This window comes from Medicago truncatula, chromosome 4 (assembly GCF_003473485.1).
Source record: "Medicago truncatula cultivar Jemalong A17 chromosome 4, MtrunA17r5.0-ANR, whole genome shotgun sequence".
NCBI classification, from domain to species: Eukaryota; Viridiplantae; Streptophyta; class Magnoliopsida; order Fabales; family Fabaceae; genus Medicago; species Medicago truncatula.
Window position 1 is genome coordinate 13,970,843 of NC_053045.1, and position 16,920 is coordinate 13,987,762.

The following is a 16,920-nucleotide window of genomic DNA, read 5'->3' on the forward strand; positions in this document are numbered from 1 at the left end:
CTCATGATCCGTACACATCTTATTCAAGAGTTGATGGATCATATAGATGATTATGTTGAAGTATTTGCGGGTGAGGATCGTTATAACTACATTTTAAACGGATTACATCCTCCCGCAAATACAAAAACTTGTGCACATCTTGTTGATAAGTGGTTGACTTTTCCGGACATGGGACACCTTGTTGCTAATTATTACAAAATGTGTGTGGTGGTGTTGACAAATCTTGAAGTTGGAAAGTCGGAATCGTTTTTCCCACTAAGAGGGCCACCACCGCCGGGTAATCAAAAAACTCCCATCTTGTGCCTTGGGGCAATTCCAAATCATTTTGTGCTTATTTCCTTGAAGAATGGTTGTCCACTACCTCCATCATCTACGGAGTGGCACAATCACAAGAAAGAAGATGCGGTGACTTGGGAAGATGAGTATTTGGATCAACATGAGTTGTTCCGAAAGCTCATGGCTATTGAAAGTGGAAACAAACCGTCCAAACCACAAAAGGAGTCAAACAACGCGGCACCTATTTTGTTGGACACTCCCGAAAAACCAAAACAACAATTTCAAGTTATTGCGGAAGATGAGGAAGATTCTATGTCACTTGACCTTCTCCAATCACTTGGCCTTTAATGAGTGATTTTTTTGTCGGTGTTAGTTCTTTTTTTTGGTAGAAATTACACCGATGTATTTTTTGGGGTCGAAATTGTAACGCCAATTTTTTGGTGCCCAATATATAACTAACATTATGTAATTTATATTGATATATATATATATATATATATATATATATATATATATATATGATAATATGACTTTTATGTGGTGAAAATAATGCAATACTTATTTATAGCTTTTTAATGTTTACGCATTTCATTTATTCGTTATTACATTCCATTTAATTTTGTTCTAATATATGATTCTTTTGTTACAAAAATTTTCAAGTGAGACATGTCTGAGGTTGCACAAATTGAAGGTCGGGTTAGGTACTCCGTGTTTAAAAAGACGGTTAAGGTTATGATAACGCCGACGGACTCTCTTGACAATTTGAAGGCACAACTTAACACTTATTTTGAGCATCTTGGTGAAAATCAATATACACGTCACTTGTTTGGTCAAATGCCTTGCATAGACCTAGGAGAAGATAGAGATGAATACGCATGGAAAACGGCAAGCATATGCCTTTGCTTATTCGCGACGACGGCGACGTCGGATTTATGTTTCGGAATATGGTGGAAGATAAGCATCTTGAACGATGGTATTCAAGTGTCAAAAGAATGAGGTGCATTCCTTGACACTTGAATACCATTGTCCAAGATGCTCATCGAATACTGGAGTCCTGCCGATTAACAAGTTTGAATTGCCCCATCCAGGGTAAGGCAATTGTTGCAGTTGGAATGTGCATTCCAACCACAACAATTGTGTTACCTTTGAATGAGATAAATTCAAACCTGCAAAACAACAGGACTCAAGCATTTCACCCGGCATTCATGTTTTCCTTTGAAAAGAATAAATTTTTGTTAGGCGTGCTTTAGACGCTGGTATTCAAGTGCCAACGAAATGAGGTTCATTCCTTCACACTTAATACCTACATCTAAACCAGCCTAACAAGAATTTAATCTTTTCAAAGGAAAAACATGAATGCCGAGCGAAATGCTCGAGTCCTATTGTTTGGCAGGTTTGAATTTATCTCATTCAAAGGAAGACAATTGTTGTGGTTGGAATGCACCTTACCCTAACTAATGACGATCTTCTGGCGGAATCAAACTTTCGATGATATCTTCAGTTGATCTAACCAACTTCACCCGCATATCGATCCACTAGAACATGCTGTGCTCCCAAAACATGGTCATGACGTTTTCGTCGTTCGTTAATTCCACCCAAGTGAATGATACTCTCCCCTCGTCGAGCGTTGGACGTTTATACCAAACGTGTTCCACCATCCTTGTGTCTTTGGGGTTGACTCCTTGGTTGAATTCAGTCAGTTTATCCTTGAGACCTCTTAACGTTACACCAAGGCACCGAACCTTCAACCTCTGAGGTTCTCCGCCGTTGAATTGCGCATGAACGTCGATCCATCCGGCCATTGTTTTTAATCTACACAATAAGAAACTAAAAACAATGAATCAAAAACTCATTAAAACATTTCATCAAACACTTGATGTGCACATTATACCCTAAAATTCATAAAAATAACCCTAAAATTATAAATCATATACTCTTACTAAAATAAAAAAATTAATCATATAACATAAACATCATGCAAATATTTTAACAACATTAATCAACTAACATATACCCTACAAATTAATTATAACATGTAAATCTACTAACAAATAATAAATGTACTCAAAAACTAAAAAATCAAAACATTTATAACAACTAAAATGTAAGTTAATAGCATTATAATTACTTACTTGTGATTTTGTTGAAAAAAGTTGGTTGGATTTGGGTGTCTTTTTTAGAGAGTTTGAGAGAAATTTGAAGAAATTATTGAGATAATGTATGAGAGGAGAGGAGATTCTGCCAGATTTTGTAGGGCAGGATTTCCCGAGGAAATCCTCGGTAGTTTGCTGCCGCCGGTTTACTCAAAACTTCGACAGTTAACTGCCGAAAGGCATTTTGGTATTTTACTCGTGTGGCACAGCCATACTATATGTGGGAACAACAATTCTCTTATATATGACCCTCTCTTTCAACATGTCTCATTTAATTAGGTAAGTTGTTCTTTTTTCTTCTCGCCTATGTCACATGAATTTTGATATTTTTCGAGAAATGATATTTTATATAACTATTTTATGATAACTTTTGAACTATTTTCTCTCTCATATGCACATGATATTCTTATCATCTCTCTCACTTTTTCTCTCTATTGTTTTTAACCAATAAAAAAAGAGAAAAACAAGATTATCATCAAAGTTGTCATCAATTTGATGTACAAATATCATTACTCTATTTTTCTTTCTTTACAGCCTAGTGCATAGTTGTTGTTTATAGTTTTTTGATAAGCAAGTTGATAAGACTGTGATTGGACTGTTTAAGTTTCAAGCACCGTTTATTACAATCTACACAGTTTGTTTTTGAGAATCATGAAATAAATGCAACCAGATTTTACATGAATGAAATTAATTTGGAGTTTAAGACTTTTTTTCTCAACATTTTATCATTGGATGTATCTAATGGTTTATTTATTAGATTGAGAGGCTGCTGTAGAGACATAGGCTTTGACAAAATTGGACATAAATATGTATATAATCTTTTTGTGCAAAAAGAGTTTTGATAAGAGTTGTGAACCATATAAATTTGAAAGATTATGCTTCCTGAAAGAGAAAAAAATAGGACACAATAATAGTAGTGAGTCTTTTTAGAAAAGATTAATTATGCAAGTTTTAAAAAAATTATCAAGACTCTTTGGTTTCTTTCTCTATGCTACTACATTGATTAATTATGTGTTTGGTATGACGGTGACGATAATTGATTTTGATAAAATTGAGTCTGAGATAATTGATTTTGGTTAAAAGCAAGTTTAAGGTGAATTGATTTATGTTTGGATACACTTATTTAAAAATGATTTTTATAAGTTGATGTTTTTTGGATAATTTAAATCAAAATTGATTTTGAATGTAAAATGACCAAACTATCCTTTAAATTGTATTTAAAAGTAAATATCTTATTCTTAACTTATCCAAAATCATAAATGAATTTTTATTGACTCAGAAATTCATTTTAAAATATTTGTAAAAAAAAAAAACATTTTAAAATAATATTAATTTATAAAGTTTTTTAAAAAAAAAAAGAGTTTTTTTAAAAAAAAAAGAGTTTTTTTAATATATTTCTATCAACTGAATTTATTATTGCTACTTTCTTTGGTAGAATCAATTGAATTATATTTAATATTCATTTTAAAATAATATTAATAAAAATAATTTTGAAAGAAAACTAATTAAGAATTCTCTAATTAATAAAAATATATTGTAGGTAATTGAAGTCATTTCATGAACTCATTCATTCAGTGTCTCTTTCTTCTCTTTAATTCTGTTTTTATTTGTCAAATTTTATAATTTTCACCGTGTTCTCCATTGATGCTTCTATGAATATTGCACAGCTTCCTCACTCTTCCTACCCCATTTTCGTTTTTCTCCAATTCTGAAAATTTAATGGAAAAGCGCAGACTATAAAAAATTGCAGCTTGAGAAAGAAAATAAACATCGGGGCTTGAATTGAAGCATGGGTAATTTGGGAAAATAGATTTGTCACCAAAAAAGAAATCCAAAATCGATTTTGTGCTGCCGCAGAAGCTACGATTGGTGGCTTCTAGTGGACTCGCGTTTTGGTGGTTGAATCACTTTTTCAGATCCGCGTTTGATTCTGGCCAAACATCTTATGAAATTGAAAAACTGCGTTTGAAGAGTGAAACATGCGTTTGGACTGCGATTCAGCCAGAATCGAGAGATGCAATTGTTGCATTCAGCTACAAATGCAAAATCAGTAACTGAAATTCAATTGCAGGAAAACTGATTTGAAATCGCTTCTGTATCATCTAATCTAACAATAAGGTATTTGATTCAATCTCTCTCTTAGGTATTTGGTTTATCTAATAATAACTTACGACCACCAAGTTTGAAGTGATTATTTCTGGAATTGATTTTTTCAACAAGTGATTATTATTTCTGGAATCGTTTCACATCAACAAAAGCATCTAATCCAAGCATTTTTCGTTTTCTGCAGTTTACAATTTCTTCCATTATGTCCAAGGATCCTACCAATTTGTCTCGCACCTTCAAATACCTTTTAGGTACCTTTCCTTCTTTACATTTACATCACACTCACTCACTCATTCTAAAATCATCATCTATGCTTCAAATTTAGACTTTAATTTGTATCAAATAAACCATTTAAAAGTTCTTATGAGTAAAGTCATGCGTTTTAAATGATTTCATTGATTGACAATGTATACAAATTAAATCCTGCAATGTATTTACGAGTTTAATAGATATGCACTGACAGTGTAAAGTACTTTTATGACTTTAAAAGCATATTGCCACATATGCTTATTTTATAACTACCAAATGCTTCATTCTTATTGGTTCTCAGTGTAAACTGTGTACTGAATAATGAGTTTAACCGGGATGCATAAGTTAGTTTTACAATGGACTATCCAATGAGAGCTCATTATATTGCCACCACTTTGTAACTGTATTTTAAAAACAACTGCAAAATGCCGAATTCTTATTGGACATCATTGTAAAACTAGTTTACACTGACAATGCATGTTCCCTCTTCTCTTGAATTATTTTATTTTATTTTTATTTTTAAATACAATGGGTGTGTGTGTGTGTCGGGCTTGCATGTTTTACATAGTAAAGCTTTATGTGGTTGGCTGATGATGATATTTTTTGGAATAACATGAATCCAGCTACTCAATTCTTGTCAAGAGGAATTCCATTTATATTCAATACATGGATCGTAAGGCATCTCACAGAAGCGGACTATGCGGTAAACTTTTTTTCCGATCCAATTTTGGTTCTGTTATCACCTTCTAAGTGTGTGATTGTAACATACACCTTAAAATGGAATCTGGTTCACTTTGTCGTCTAAAGTGAGTTTCTCATTTTGGATGAGCCGGATCCCTTTAAATGAGGTGTTTTCCCCTTAAAATGAGGTCATTTTTGGTTGTATGTGCTTTATTGTCATTCTGAGTTGCATTGTTAACTTATTTGATAAAAAAAATGATTTACCATGATGTTACCTTTTTTCATGCAGATGTATGCAGTGCAGTTTCATCTGTTTGTCACATGTGTTTTATTTCTTAGCCGGGAGGGTTTCCGCCGAGCATGCATGCGAATGGATATGAAAAGGTGATCCTTTATACTTTGCTAATTCTATTGCATATGAATAATTAATTGTTTAGGAAATTATGTTCTACACTGCTTTGTCAAGTTAGTTTGGTTGGCTATTAGGAATATAAATGTTAGTGTGCTCTCATTGTTCGTTAGGACATATGCCTTCTATATTATATGTAGATGTAGTTTACCCTATTATATTGGGCATTAGTTTCTTTTGAGCCCGCATTCAGCTTGCGCGCTTCTACAGAATAGCTAATTTTATTAGAGTTGGTTTTAGGGGTGTTCATGGTTTGGTTCAGGAAGAAAACTGAACCAAACCGAACAGAACGATATCTACAGTTTGTGAAAACTGAACCGAACCATTAATGATTTAGACTGAACCAAACCGAAATGATGTTATGGTTCGGTGAACCAGTTCTTTATTTACAAACTGAAACTAAATTTTATGGGTGCAGTTGCAAAAAGTAAGGAACCCAGAAATGCAAAACAGAACAAATTAAACATAGAAACCAAATCGGTGGCAAAAACGCGATTCTAGAATTAATCGATTATGTAGTTTAGTGCAGTAGCAAAAATGAACACATATGGTTCCGTTGCAAATTTCTGAAATGAGTTTGTGAGGAAGGAAAAAAAAAAACAGCAGTCAAATGAATTCTTGTCAATTCAATATAAGTTAATTCAAGCAATTTAAATATACAATTTATGTGTTATTGGGTCAACAACTGAATTCAAGCAATTTAAAAATAACAAACATGGTTAAGTCAAGCTACAATATCGAATAATTCAAGCTACAATATCGATTAATTCAAGCTACATGGTTAAATGCGATTCGGAATTCAAGCATTTTAAAAATAATAAGCATGGTCAAGTCAGTTTAATTCTAGAATTTTTCTGTTTAGTATATTTAGATTTCGATATTGGAATTCAGCTGAAATGATTATTGTTTTAGTTTTCATTTTAAGTGTGATTTGTTCATTATTTTTAAATTGCTTGAATTTAAAGTAAAATGTATAATTGGCTTAATCGATTCTTGGGCTGACAACTGAATTCAAGCAATTTAAAAATAATAAACGCAATTCTAGAATTAAGTGATTTGGGAACATGATTTGGGGTTTAAGCTTCAATTCACGAACTTATGTGATTCTGCTTGTTAGTTGTAAATCGTGATGACTGATGAATGAGTGGATGAGATTTTGGGAAAACAAGTTATTGTGTTAAGCATACAACTATAAAACGAGTATAGTGTTAGGCATACAACTATAACATCATAGGTGAGTAATTATTATATTTATATTATGATGCTATAGATAAACTGTCATTGTTCAATTTGATTGAAAGAGCTACTGAAATCTGAATCGAGTCTCTCAATTGTTGTTTATATCTATATCTATATCTACATCAATATTGAAAGGGCCAGTGAAAATGTTAATTAAATCCCTCAATCATTGGTTATGTCTGTAATTCTTTGATTGCTTAGAATATTATGTATTCCAAAATATCAGATTATTGGGATTGAAGGTTTATAACTTGTTACATTATAGTTTTAAATTGAATTTTCCTGTGCTCTTGCCTGAGCTCCATTAAAAAATATATTTTTTATATTGTAGTGATGGTACGTCTATGGAAGAAGGTGTCGTGAAGCTATTGAAAGTAGCATGGATGAGTGTCCCGCTTGGAATACTTGTTACCATTGTAGCATGCCTTTTTGTCTTTTGGTGGCAACAAATAAGTTATTTTAGTCCATATGGGCAGGCTGTCTTGATCAATGGTAATCAAATGAAGCTTATTGTCATCCGTTTTCCTTTTTTTCTACCTTAGTGGGTAATTAGTGGTATTTTCTTTGGTAAAAAAATGGTATTTTCTATAATATTGCCCCTGTTAAAATCATAAATCTACCAAGCTACATAATGTGATCTTTTATAAATAAAGTTCACTTATTATGCCAGGTTGTGCCTGCATTTTGGAGCTCTTGGCTGAGCCTTTGTATATTCTTTCACAGAACTTGGTCTTGCTGGAATTACGGTTGATGGTTGAGACAGTCGCTACATTCTCACGGTGCTTGACAATGTACTTTTTAATTGTCAATCTAACTGGACTGGTGAGCTAAGCATATATTTTAGTCTTTTCTTTCCTTATGATTAACCAGGCAGTCAATGCTTTCTCTATTGTTCTTGTGAAATGCTAATGACTGGTTCATTATTGGACCAGTTTCTAATTTACCAGTTACTCATGGTTACAGATTACTGTTTTTTTTTTCTTTGTTTATGATCATTTGTTTTAATTTATTAAAAGTGAGAAGATGAATTATATTAATCATTACGTCCGTAAAAATATTTGAATTGTTAAACTCTTTCCTTTGTTAAATTCTTGATGAACTGAAGGGTGGTCAGATGAATTAGAAATGCAATCCAACGACCAAGAGCAATTACAGAAAGTGAAAGTTTTAGAAAATAGAGAAAAAAAACTAAAATTAAAAAGTAGATTATTTACTAATGACTTAATCTAAGGGATAAAAAAGTCTTGCTGAAAGATTTTTGCCGAGGATTCTTCTAGTACTATTACATAGTCGTTGAAACCCATGAATTCTAGCCCTTTGACCCTTGAATTTTCAAATTTTGCCTCTTTCAAGTAATTTATTTCATCAATTTTTGGAAAACATGTCGCATTTTGTTAAAATTAAGTATCTTTAGATATTCCTTTAATTGTACAACTTCCTAGGCTAGTGCTTACTCATTAACCATTCAATGAAATTATTATAAAACTACTATAAATACAATGTGACTCATTATTTACACAGATTACTGAATTCTTACAAATTTAAATAAAATTGTACTTGTTTGTTTCATTTCCCTATCCTGCATTTTATAAGAACTAGTTTATCAAAGTGCATTGGATTTTTATGTACTTATAATCCATAGTCTCCCCAATAGAGTTTGCTGGACTATGGTAATTTCCATGTAAATGGAACTAATTTTGGAGGTGAATGACAATTTCCAGGAAAAATCAATCATATTTGCGCTGTCACAGGCTGCTTATGGAGCTTGCTTATTTCTTGGTTACTGGGGCTATCTGCTTCTTTATCGGAAATTTAGATACTCTTACCTTTTCCCATTCAGGTACAGTTTTTTTCTTTTCACAGAAATATCTGTACATGGTTGATGTCTGTTTCTTCTATAACTTTCTCATTCAGAAGAAGATGAAGGGAATTTAAAAAAATCAGACTGTTCATAAATTTAGAACTAGGCAGCAGTAGCTTAAAGAAAGGGTGTGTATTTTAGGTATTATTTTAGCATATCTCTAGTTAACTTTCAAGCAGTGGTCTGACAAGCTTGTTAAAGGACGGACTATAATAGGCTAGATCTTCTCAGGTCATTACAGAGGGATCATATTTGGCAGAAGCTACTCCTTTAGTTTGCAGTCGGTTGAACCACGTAAAATTCCATGTCTATTTATCTTCTCCTTGTTCTTGTTTTGCATGGTAGGCCCACTAAGCATATGAAAATGGGTCCAATGAACCAGGCCTGCAACCATATGAAAATGGGGAAAAGCGTGTGACAAATGTAGGAATGTAGAGAAAAGAGTGAGTGATAATAGAAAAGGGACATGCAGAAGAAAGAGATTGAAGGGGAGAATCTGAGTGAATCTTGAGAGGGGGAATTAGAGAGGGTATGAGTGACCGCAGTGGCCAGTTTTTGAGACATTGGGTATGGTTTTGGTGTAGAGTGTAAGGTGCCGATCCTTCTCTCCGGGCAGATTTCAGTTTCCTTTTCTTTTGATGTTAAACCCATCTAGAAAGGAGTAGTACTCTACTCTACTCCATTCCATTTTCCCCTTTCATTACCGATTTCCTTCATTTCATAACCATTATAAGAGGAAGTTTCTTCTGTTCCAGTTCAATGTAGCAATCATCATTTTTTGAGCTCAATCCTAAGAAAACACTAACCTGTATTAGTCTATTGTTATATCAGAATGATGTCAGTAGTAAAAATTATATTTTTTAATTTCAATAGATAATTGCTCTTTTAAAAAAATTATATTTTTTATTTTAGTAGGGGCCTATTTTTACATGAGAGCCGAGCCTCCAATTACCTAGGGACGGCCCTGGTCAGTACATATCTTGTCTTCTGATTGATTACACATGATTTTCTCATAATTTAATTTCTGATGTGTTGAATATGCTTGGCAAGGAAATGGTGGAAGCTTGATAACATTTCATTTTGTTTGATATTTGCTTATTTATATCATCAGTGTGCAGTTTATAACTAACAAATTTTTGCAGAGAGGGAAGAGTTTTTGGATTTGACCAGCAACTATCGAAGATGTGTATACTGTTCACCTTTCAATCGTTTCGAAAGTTGATCCTTCAGGAAGGAGAGAAAATAGTGCTCGTGTGGTTTGATACACCATATAATCAAGCTGTATATGGCCTCGTGGATAAATTAGGTCAGTATATGGTTTGCATAGTTTGTGCTAGAATTTAACTATTGTGTTTCTTCTAATCTTCTAATTGCATCAAGAGTACTTTTTTTGTTGAAAAATGTGATAGATGTTTGTTTTCTAAACATGATTGTCTTTTTTTTTAAAAAAAAAAAACCACCTTTTCAGGTAGCTTAGTGGTGAGACTTGTCTTTTTACCATTTGAAGAAAGTTCATACACAACATTTGCAAGGTCTGCTTCAGGTTCTATTTCTCTCTTGTTATATTTATGTTGAACAGTAAACCTGAATGTATTGCTCTCTTTTCAATTATTATTTACTTCTACTACACTCTTCTTCTTTTCTCTCTTTCTTCAGAAACTATAATGCATGTTACTTTTGGTGTGCACATATCTCTTGTTTTTATTTCTATCTTCCTCACTCACCCGAATGTGTTAGGTTTAATTGAGTACTAGTTCTGTCAATTATTGTTATTAACTTATTATTGTTTCTGTTGTTGTGGTTGTTGTTCACTTTCCATTCTAGCTCTAAATGCTTAGTTCTTTCATGTTTAATCATAAAGCTTACTGTTTTGGCCGCGGCCATGGTGAGATTGTTTTCAATTTCACAAACTGAATAATGATTTGGCATGCCTGACAGGAGAATATCAGGGTAAACACAAGACATTAGGAAGCTGCCTGACAGAATCCCTCAAGTTAGTTTTGTTGATTGGTATGTCTTTTCATTTAATTCTATTTTTTGTGCTGGATACGTATATATTAGTTTTCCTATTGTTCAGTACCAATTATTTAACCTTGTTCCTTATTTGAATTAGATGTAAAGTTACTTGTATTTTAGTTTGTATGAATGTTCATGGTTCTGTTAGATTGTAAAGTCACATAAACAGATCCAGTTAATGTAAATTACTGACTGTATAACCATCTAGCATGCTGCCTGATGTTATATTGGCTGTATATTACTATTCTCTTATCTTTTGTAGTAAGCAAACTTAAGTTATGTAATTATTTTCCATATTAATGTCTTTTAAGGGGCAAAAAAAAAAAAAAGAAAAGAAACTTGAATCTTACTGTTTATGAGACTGCGACTTTTTCTGTAGGGAAAATATATAGGATAGAAAAATATGGATGTAACCCTGAGTGAACTTTCCTGACAGATTGACCTCATTTACTTAGGGCTAGTATTACATGCCCCAAGGAACAACATTTTTATGAAAAAACAATGAATATGTTGTCTGCTTGGCACATTTCTATAGAGACAATATCAATGGTGTTAAATGACTCCTCAATGAGGATGCTGTCTAAGGCATTGATAAGCCTTTTGAGACCATAAAATTATTGGTATAAAATTGTAAGACTGTTTTGTAGTTTTATTTTTGAAGATCTGGTTTGTGATTTTTTTTTTAAGAGTCGGTATCATATTTATATTAAAGATGATAACACAGTCTTTCTTGTCATACGTCACAATTACTCTGTTGTTGTTGCTCTATCCAAGCCAGATGCCTGCCTAAATTGTTCACTCTTATACGCAAATTTAGTCACTTGTGCTGCTGTGATTAAGAGTTGTGTGAATATAGCCTTATTTATTTTCCACATAGGAGGGAATTTGGACATACTTTGCATTAAATTGTATATTCTATTGTCCTTCTGCGGTATAATATCTAGCTATTTGCTTTGCAGGTGTTGTTTTCATGGCATTTGGTCCAAGTTATTCTTATTCCCTCATTAGATTGTTGTATGGAAAAAAATGGAGTGATGGAGAAGCATCAACTGTCCTCCGCTATTATTGCTTTTATGTCATTGTTTTGGCTATGAATGGTAATTCGCCTTGTTTTTGGTTGCTCATTTTTTAATTCTTTGATGACATTAATCATGGGTTAAAACAAGACCATAACATCTCAGTTTTTATTCTGCATATAATCTTTTTTATTGGACACGATGGTTCTTGGGGATTTATTTTGCAGATGAAATAGGAAGTAGTAAATTGAATGTTAGATATATTGTCATGACTCTATTGCTCAGGAACAATAGAAGACTAGTCAACAAAACACGATAATTTTTAAGCATATTCCATCTATTATTAGTAACTACCAATAGAATGAAGGAAGCTGGATAGGTAAATTTGGAATGTCTGGGGTATGTTTGGAAACCTAGATAATTTTATACTGTTAGAGTAAAGTGTATGTGTGGACGGGTAGAATAGGAAATGCTTTTGTAAGTTGTAACAGAAATAACTAACAAGGGGCATATAAGAAGCGTTACAAGTAATAGTTTGTACGAGGACTGGTGATTTTGATTGGGAATGCAGGTGCTTGAAAACCTGAGGAATGTTAAACCCATCAGTGGATTATTCTTGGCTAAGGATGATGGACTCAATACGAAAGTCATTCTTTTTGAGTATTTTTTATCTTCATTGTTCTAATTCCTCTGTCAGTGCTCTCACTAGTATCAGAGCTCAAGATGTGGTGTTGAACTTGAAGTTCATATTGTGCATACAAGTGGAGGGATGTTTGGAAAGCTTGGAAAAAGGGTTTGAAGTTTGCATGTGAGAAATAGGGAAGAGGATTGACAGTACCTTTCCCTTTGGACTGTGTTTGGGACCCATTTTCTGAGGTAAATGTTGGTAAATAACCGGAAGTAGAAAAAGGTTGAGAATAAGGATTTGTTACCGAAGAGGAATTGGTTGCACCTGAATCCAACAACATATATTTTGGAGTTATCAGTATGCACAACAAAGGCACTAGAACATGAGATTTGATGTTGCTGAGATCACTTTAAAATATCAGCAATAAACAGCGGAGGGGTATGGTACATAAAATTCCTCTAAGTTTTTACATGAACATTGTACAATTTGAGTATATTATGAAGAGTGTTGGAACTAGGATGACCTAGTGCTAGGATCCCTTTTTTGGTTAGGAAATCATTCCCAGAAAAAAACAGTATTGAGTGAGTAATCAAAAGAATGAGGATTGCAAAAGAAATACTAGAATTCCTTATTCAACAACACAAGGGGAAGGAAAGTATAAAATTCAACTATTCAGATGTATCTCCCCTCTACACGTTGAGGACTATTTAAAGACTTGCTAGCAACAACTGAAATAAAAACAGAGTAGCACACCACTAATATAAAGCTGAACAACCACATAACAACCTAATTAACTAACTTACTAATTACTCTAATTCCCCTTTATTCTATATACCGTAACACCTAGTCTATTTTGTTACGCCACAAAAATCACAGTGGAGGAGTATGTGGTTACAATGCTAGTGGCATTTAAAAAAGTTACAAATGATTCAAAAAACTGTAGAATACAGAATTATTGGAGAAACCAGAATCGAGATTTGAATGCTCGACTAAATTGTTTGACAGCAGGTGGGAAAACGTATGTAGTCCATCTGGTCAAATATAGTCTTGTAGCAGTACTTTGTGATCACCCTGAGATTTGACTGCATAATTAGATGGATCGAATTGAGATTTAATACATTTATACTTGGCAAGTTGACCTACAGTATTAAGAATCTTAGTAATGGAAGGAACACATTACAATTTTTTTTACATCTAACTTAACATTAGGAGGCTGAACCAATGGGTTTAATTAGCAGACCTTGTTCATTGCCTAGAAAAACATGCTCCTGGTTGCTAAGTGGGGCCTCATTTACCAGATTCTGAGGTTTGACGGCAATGTGATGTGAGGCACGCGAATCAACAGACCAATGTTGAGAGTGTTGAACTGGTTCCGTATTGGCAACAAAGGCTTGGGGTTGCAGCTCAGGAACTGAATAAACTACATTAACCATCTGATAACTTGAACTGGAATTGTGCTATTGCAAAACCTTTGTGTTTTGTCGGGGAGCTGAAGATTGTGGTGGAAAAATCTTTGGTATTATTTAACTAGACAGCGGATAGCCAATTATTCAACATAATCCATGTTGTGTATTATTTTGATATTCCAAGTTGAATTTTTCCACTAGTACAATTGCTGCTCATAGATTTGATTTACTCGAATGCCTAATGCATATTGATGTATTAGCAAAGCTAGGCATAAATCATTAGAATGACTGGAAAAGTTTTCATCCAACAATCATTATGCACTTCCATATTTCCCTTTTTTATAACTAGCTACCCTGGTGGATTAAATTCTTCATCTGTTTTATAATGTTTATGTTCCTCTCCTCATTTCAGGAACATCTGAAGCCTTTATGCATGCAGTTGCAACAGAGAGCCAACTCAAGCGTTCAAATGATTCACTACTTGTATTCTCTTTGATCTCTGTAGTTCTGAATGTCCTACTAATAAAGCTTTCTGGGTCAGTTGGCCTGATCATGGCAAATTCTCTTAGTATCCTTTATACCGTCTGGTTGCCTGTGCAACAATCACAGTTGGTTATTTTACGCTATTGAGCATTCACTTTTTCATTCCTTATGGCAACCGTGTCGATGCTCAAACATATTAGTTATTGTTTATAACTCAGTGTTCAAATGAAGGTTAAAGGAAAAGTAAGATATAAATGCAAATTAGATCATGATGGGGAATATATAAAGAAATGCCCTTGATCAAAGGAAAGAAAATGAAAATAAAGCGAAGGAAGGGAAATACTTTATCTCTTCTCTGTTAGTGTATTTTACTTCCATAGTTATTACTTTAAAATCCTTATCAACATGCTGAATTAAATTTTTATGTTCTTTTTCACGTTATTTCTTGCATCTACGTGCATGTTTATATCAATAAAACTCAACTGGCACCCTCCCTCATATACCAAAAAATTAAAGAAATAAAAAAAGTCCATCATTATGGTGATTTTGTTCCTCTCTGGAGCAATGTGTAAGAAGTTGTGTATAAATCTTAATTATGGTGTTGAACCAACTACTATCCCAGTTTATGAGAAAATTTCCCATTCCTAACTATTTGTATCATCTCTCTGGTCTGTAATAGAGAGAGACACATTAACTTAAATGGCCGCGTGATTGGCTAATGGCATGATTGGCTAATGGCATGATCTGCTGCCCCCCTTGATATCATACCAATTTTTTATATCAGAGGTAACAGTGCCTAGACAAGTAACATTACTAGCATTTAATTTGTTACCTCCGCAGAGTCCTAACCTTAGATACTTCTCTCTAAACAGCTGAAATCTAATGTGGTTATTAGTTCAACCATAATTACCTTATTAATAGATACTGTTAGCTCAACCTTTGATTTCTCATATTTAATTTACATAATTTGTTAGTGCAAAGTTTTCTTTGGATCCTTCACTTGACTAAAGATATGACATTGAGGATTTTATATTCTGCAATGTTCATAAAGGAATACTTCAAGGTATGACAATTGGCATTGATTTGGTTTACCATAATTTGATGCAAATATTGAGAATGGTTTTCATATTTAAAGGTTGTTATTTCCACAGGGATCTTCCTCCTTTTCTTTTCGTGGCTGCTTGCCTTCTGGATGGATTATTCTGTTACTTTCAGGTGTAATCACTCTCGTTTCTGAGAATGTATTTTTGGACCAAGATAATTTCTGGCCAACATTTATGATCCATTTCTCTGTTGGACTGGCTTGCTTCTGTGTGTCGTCATATGTGATGTATATATTCTTTCCAGTTATTTCAACTTCTATGATTTTTTGTTGATTAAAATTGTTTATTATCACTTCCTTGTTTGTTAACATACTTTTGTTTTTGGTATTTTAGTTACTGCCGGGAAAAACCTTTCATCAAAAAAATTATTCGCTTTCGAGATCACTCGGACTGATGAGTTCTGCAAGTTAACTGTGAGGTGAGTTTTGTTCTTTTCAAGCCAGCTAATTTCTAAGATTTATCCTTAGATATGATAAATTAGCAATTTTTTTTTTTTGCAGACAATGGAAGATGATGGATTAACACTTAGTTTTGTAGGGAGGATTCAAAATTTTGTAACATGCATAATACTGCATTCATGTTTTTGTAAATTAAATCTTACTCCACCAAATACAAAATGACAGTGCATTCTTCTTAATTTCTGTCGTGTCTATTTTTTTCTGAAAGTTGAGCACTGTAAATGCTGAGCTGTACACTTGATGTGTACAAGTGCAGAAAATATTGTTTTCTGATTTTTTTTTTCCTTCCATTAATACAACAGCTCTTTTATTCTTTAGCTAGCAATGTTTTCATATTTCCATCTTCAAAGGAAATTTTGTACATTTGTTATACATTTTATTTTTTAAAGAAGCTGCACATTACATTTCATGCGTCATGTTTTAAAGTTGAGACTGCCACTGAATTTTCCACATTTTGCATTTTGTTTCAACCCCGGATCTTCTTTTTGAAGAGGCTATTCACCCCGGATCTTAAATCAACTTATGTTGGTTTAAGTGGTAAGAAGTTTGATTCTTATACAAAATCTTGAATTCTAAGCCTTTTAAATTATAAAAATAAGTATAGGAACAGGTTTAACTCCTTGTATGAGTCTTAACTCAATTTGTTCAGGTAAGAAAAATACTCTGATCATAAGTTCAGTTTAATTTTGGACAGAAGCACTGTACCCCTTTATTTTGGGTTCAACTGGAGTGGTTTTCCTAAAGCATGTATTCCCTATGACAATATAATGACACAAAATTAGGGTATCAGAAAATTCTAAGAGCTTTACTGTTTACTTGTTTTATAAATTTCAAAT

At 33.2% G+C, this 16,920-nt stretch overlaps 1 protein-coding gene across 1 annotated transcript; it reads left to right on the forward strand.

The window, feature by feature from the left end:
* Nucleotides 1-4,000: 4,000 nt before the first annotated feature.
* Nucleotides 4,001-16,401, forward strand: LOC25491890 (protein RFT1 homolog). Its single transcript, XM_013599935.3, has 16 exons — nt 4,001-4,547; nt 4,720-4,786; nt 5,408-5,487; nt 5,755-5,849; nt 7,445-7,605; nt 7,784-7,935; nt 8,835-8,953; nt 10,117-10,280; nt 10,443-10,517; nt 10,913-10,984; nt 11,950-12,087; nt 14,453-14,608; nt 15,534-15,586; nt 15,675-15,853; nt 15,960-16,044; nt 16,127-16,401. Exons 2-15 carry the CDS (start codon nt 4,738-4,740, stop codon nt 16,018-16,020), a joined length of 1,554 nt encoding a protein of 517 aa, XP_013455389.1. The 5' UTR covers nt 4,001-4,547; nt 4,720-4,737; the 3' UTR covers nt 16,021-16,044; nt 16,127-16,401.
* Nucleotides 16,402-16,920: the final 519 nt, after the last annotated feature.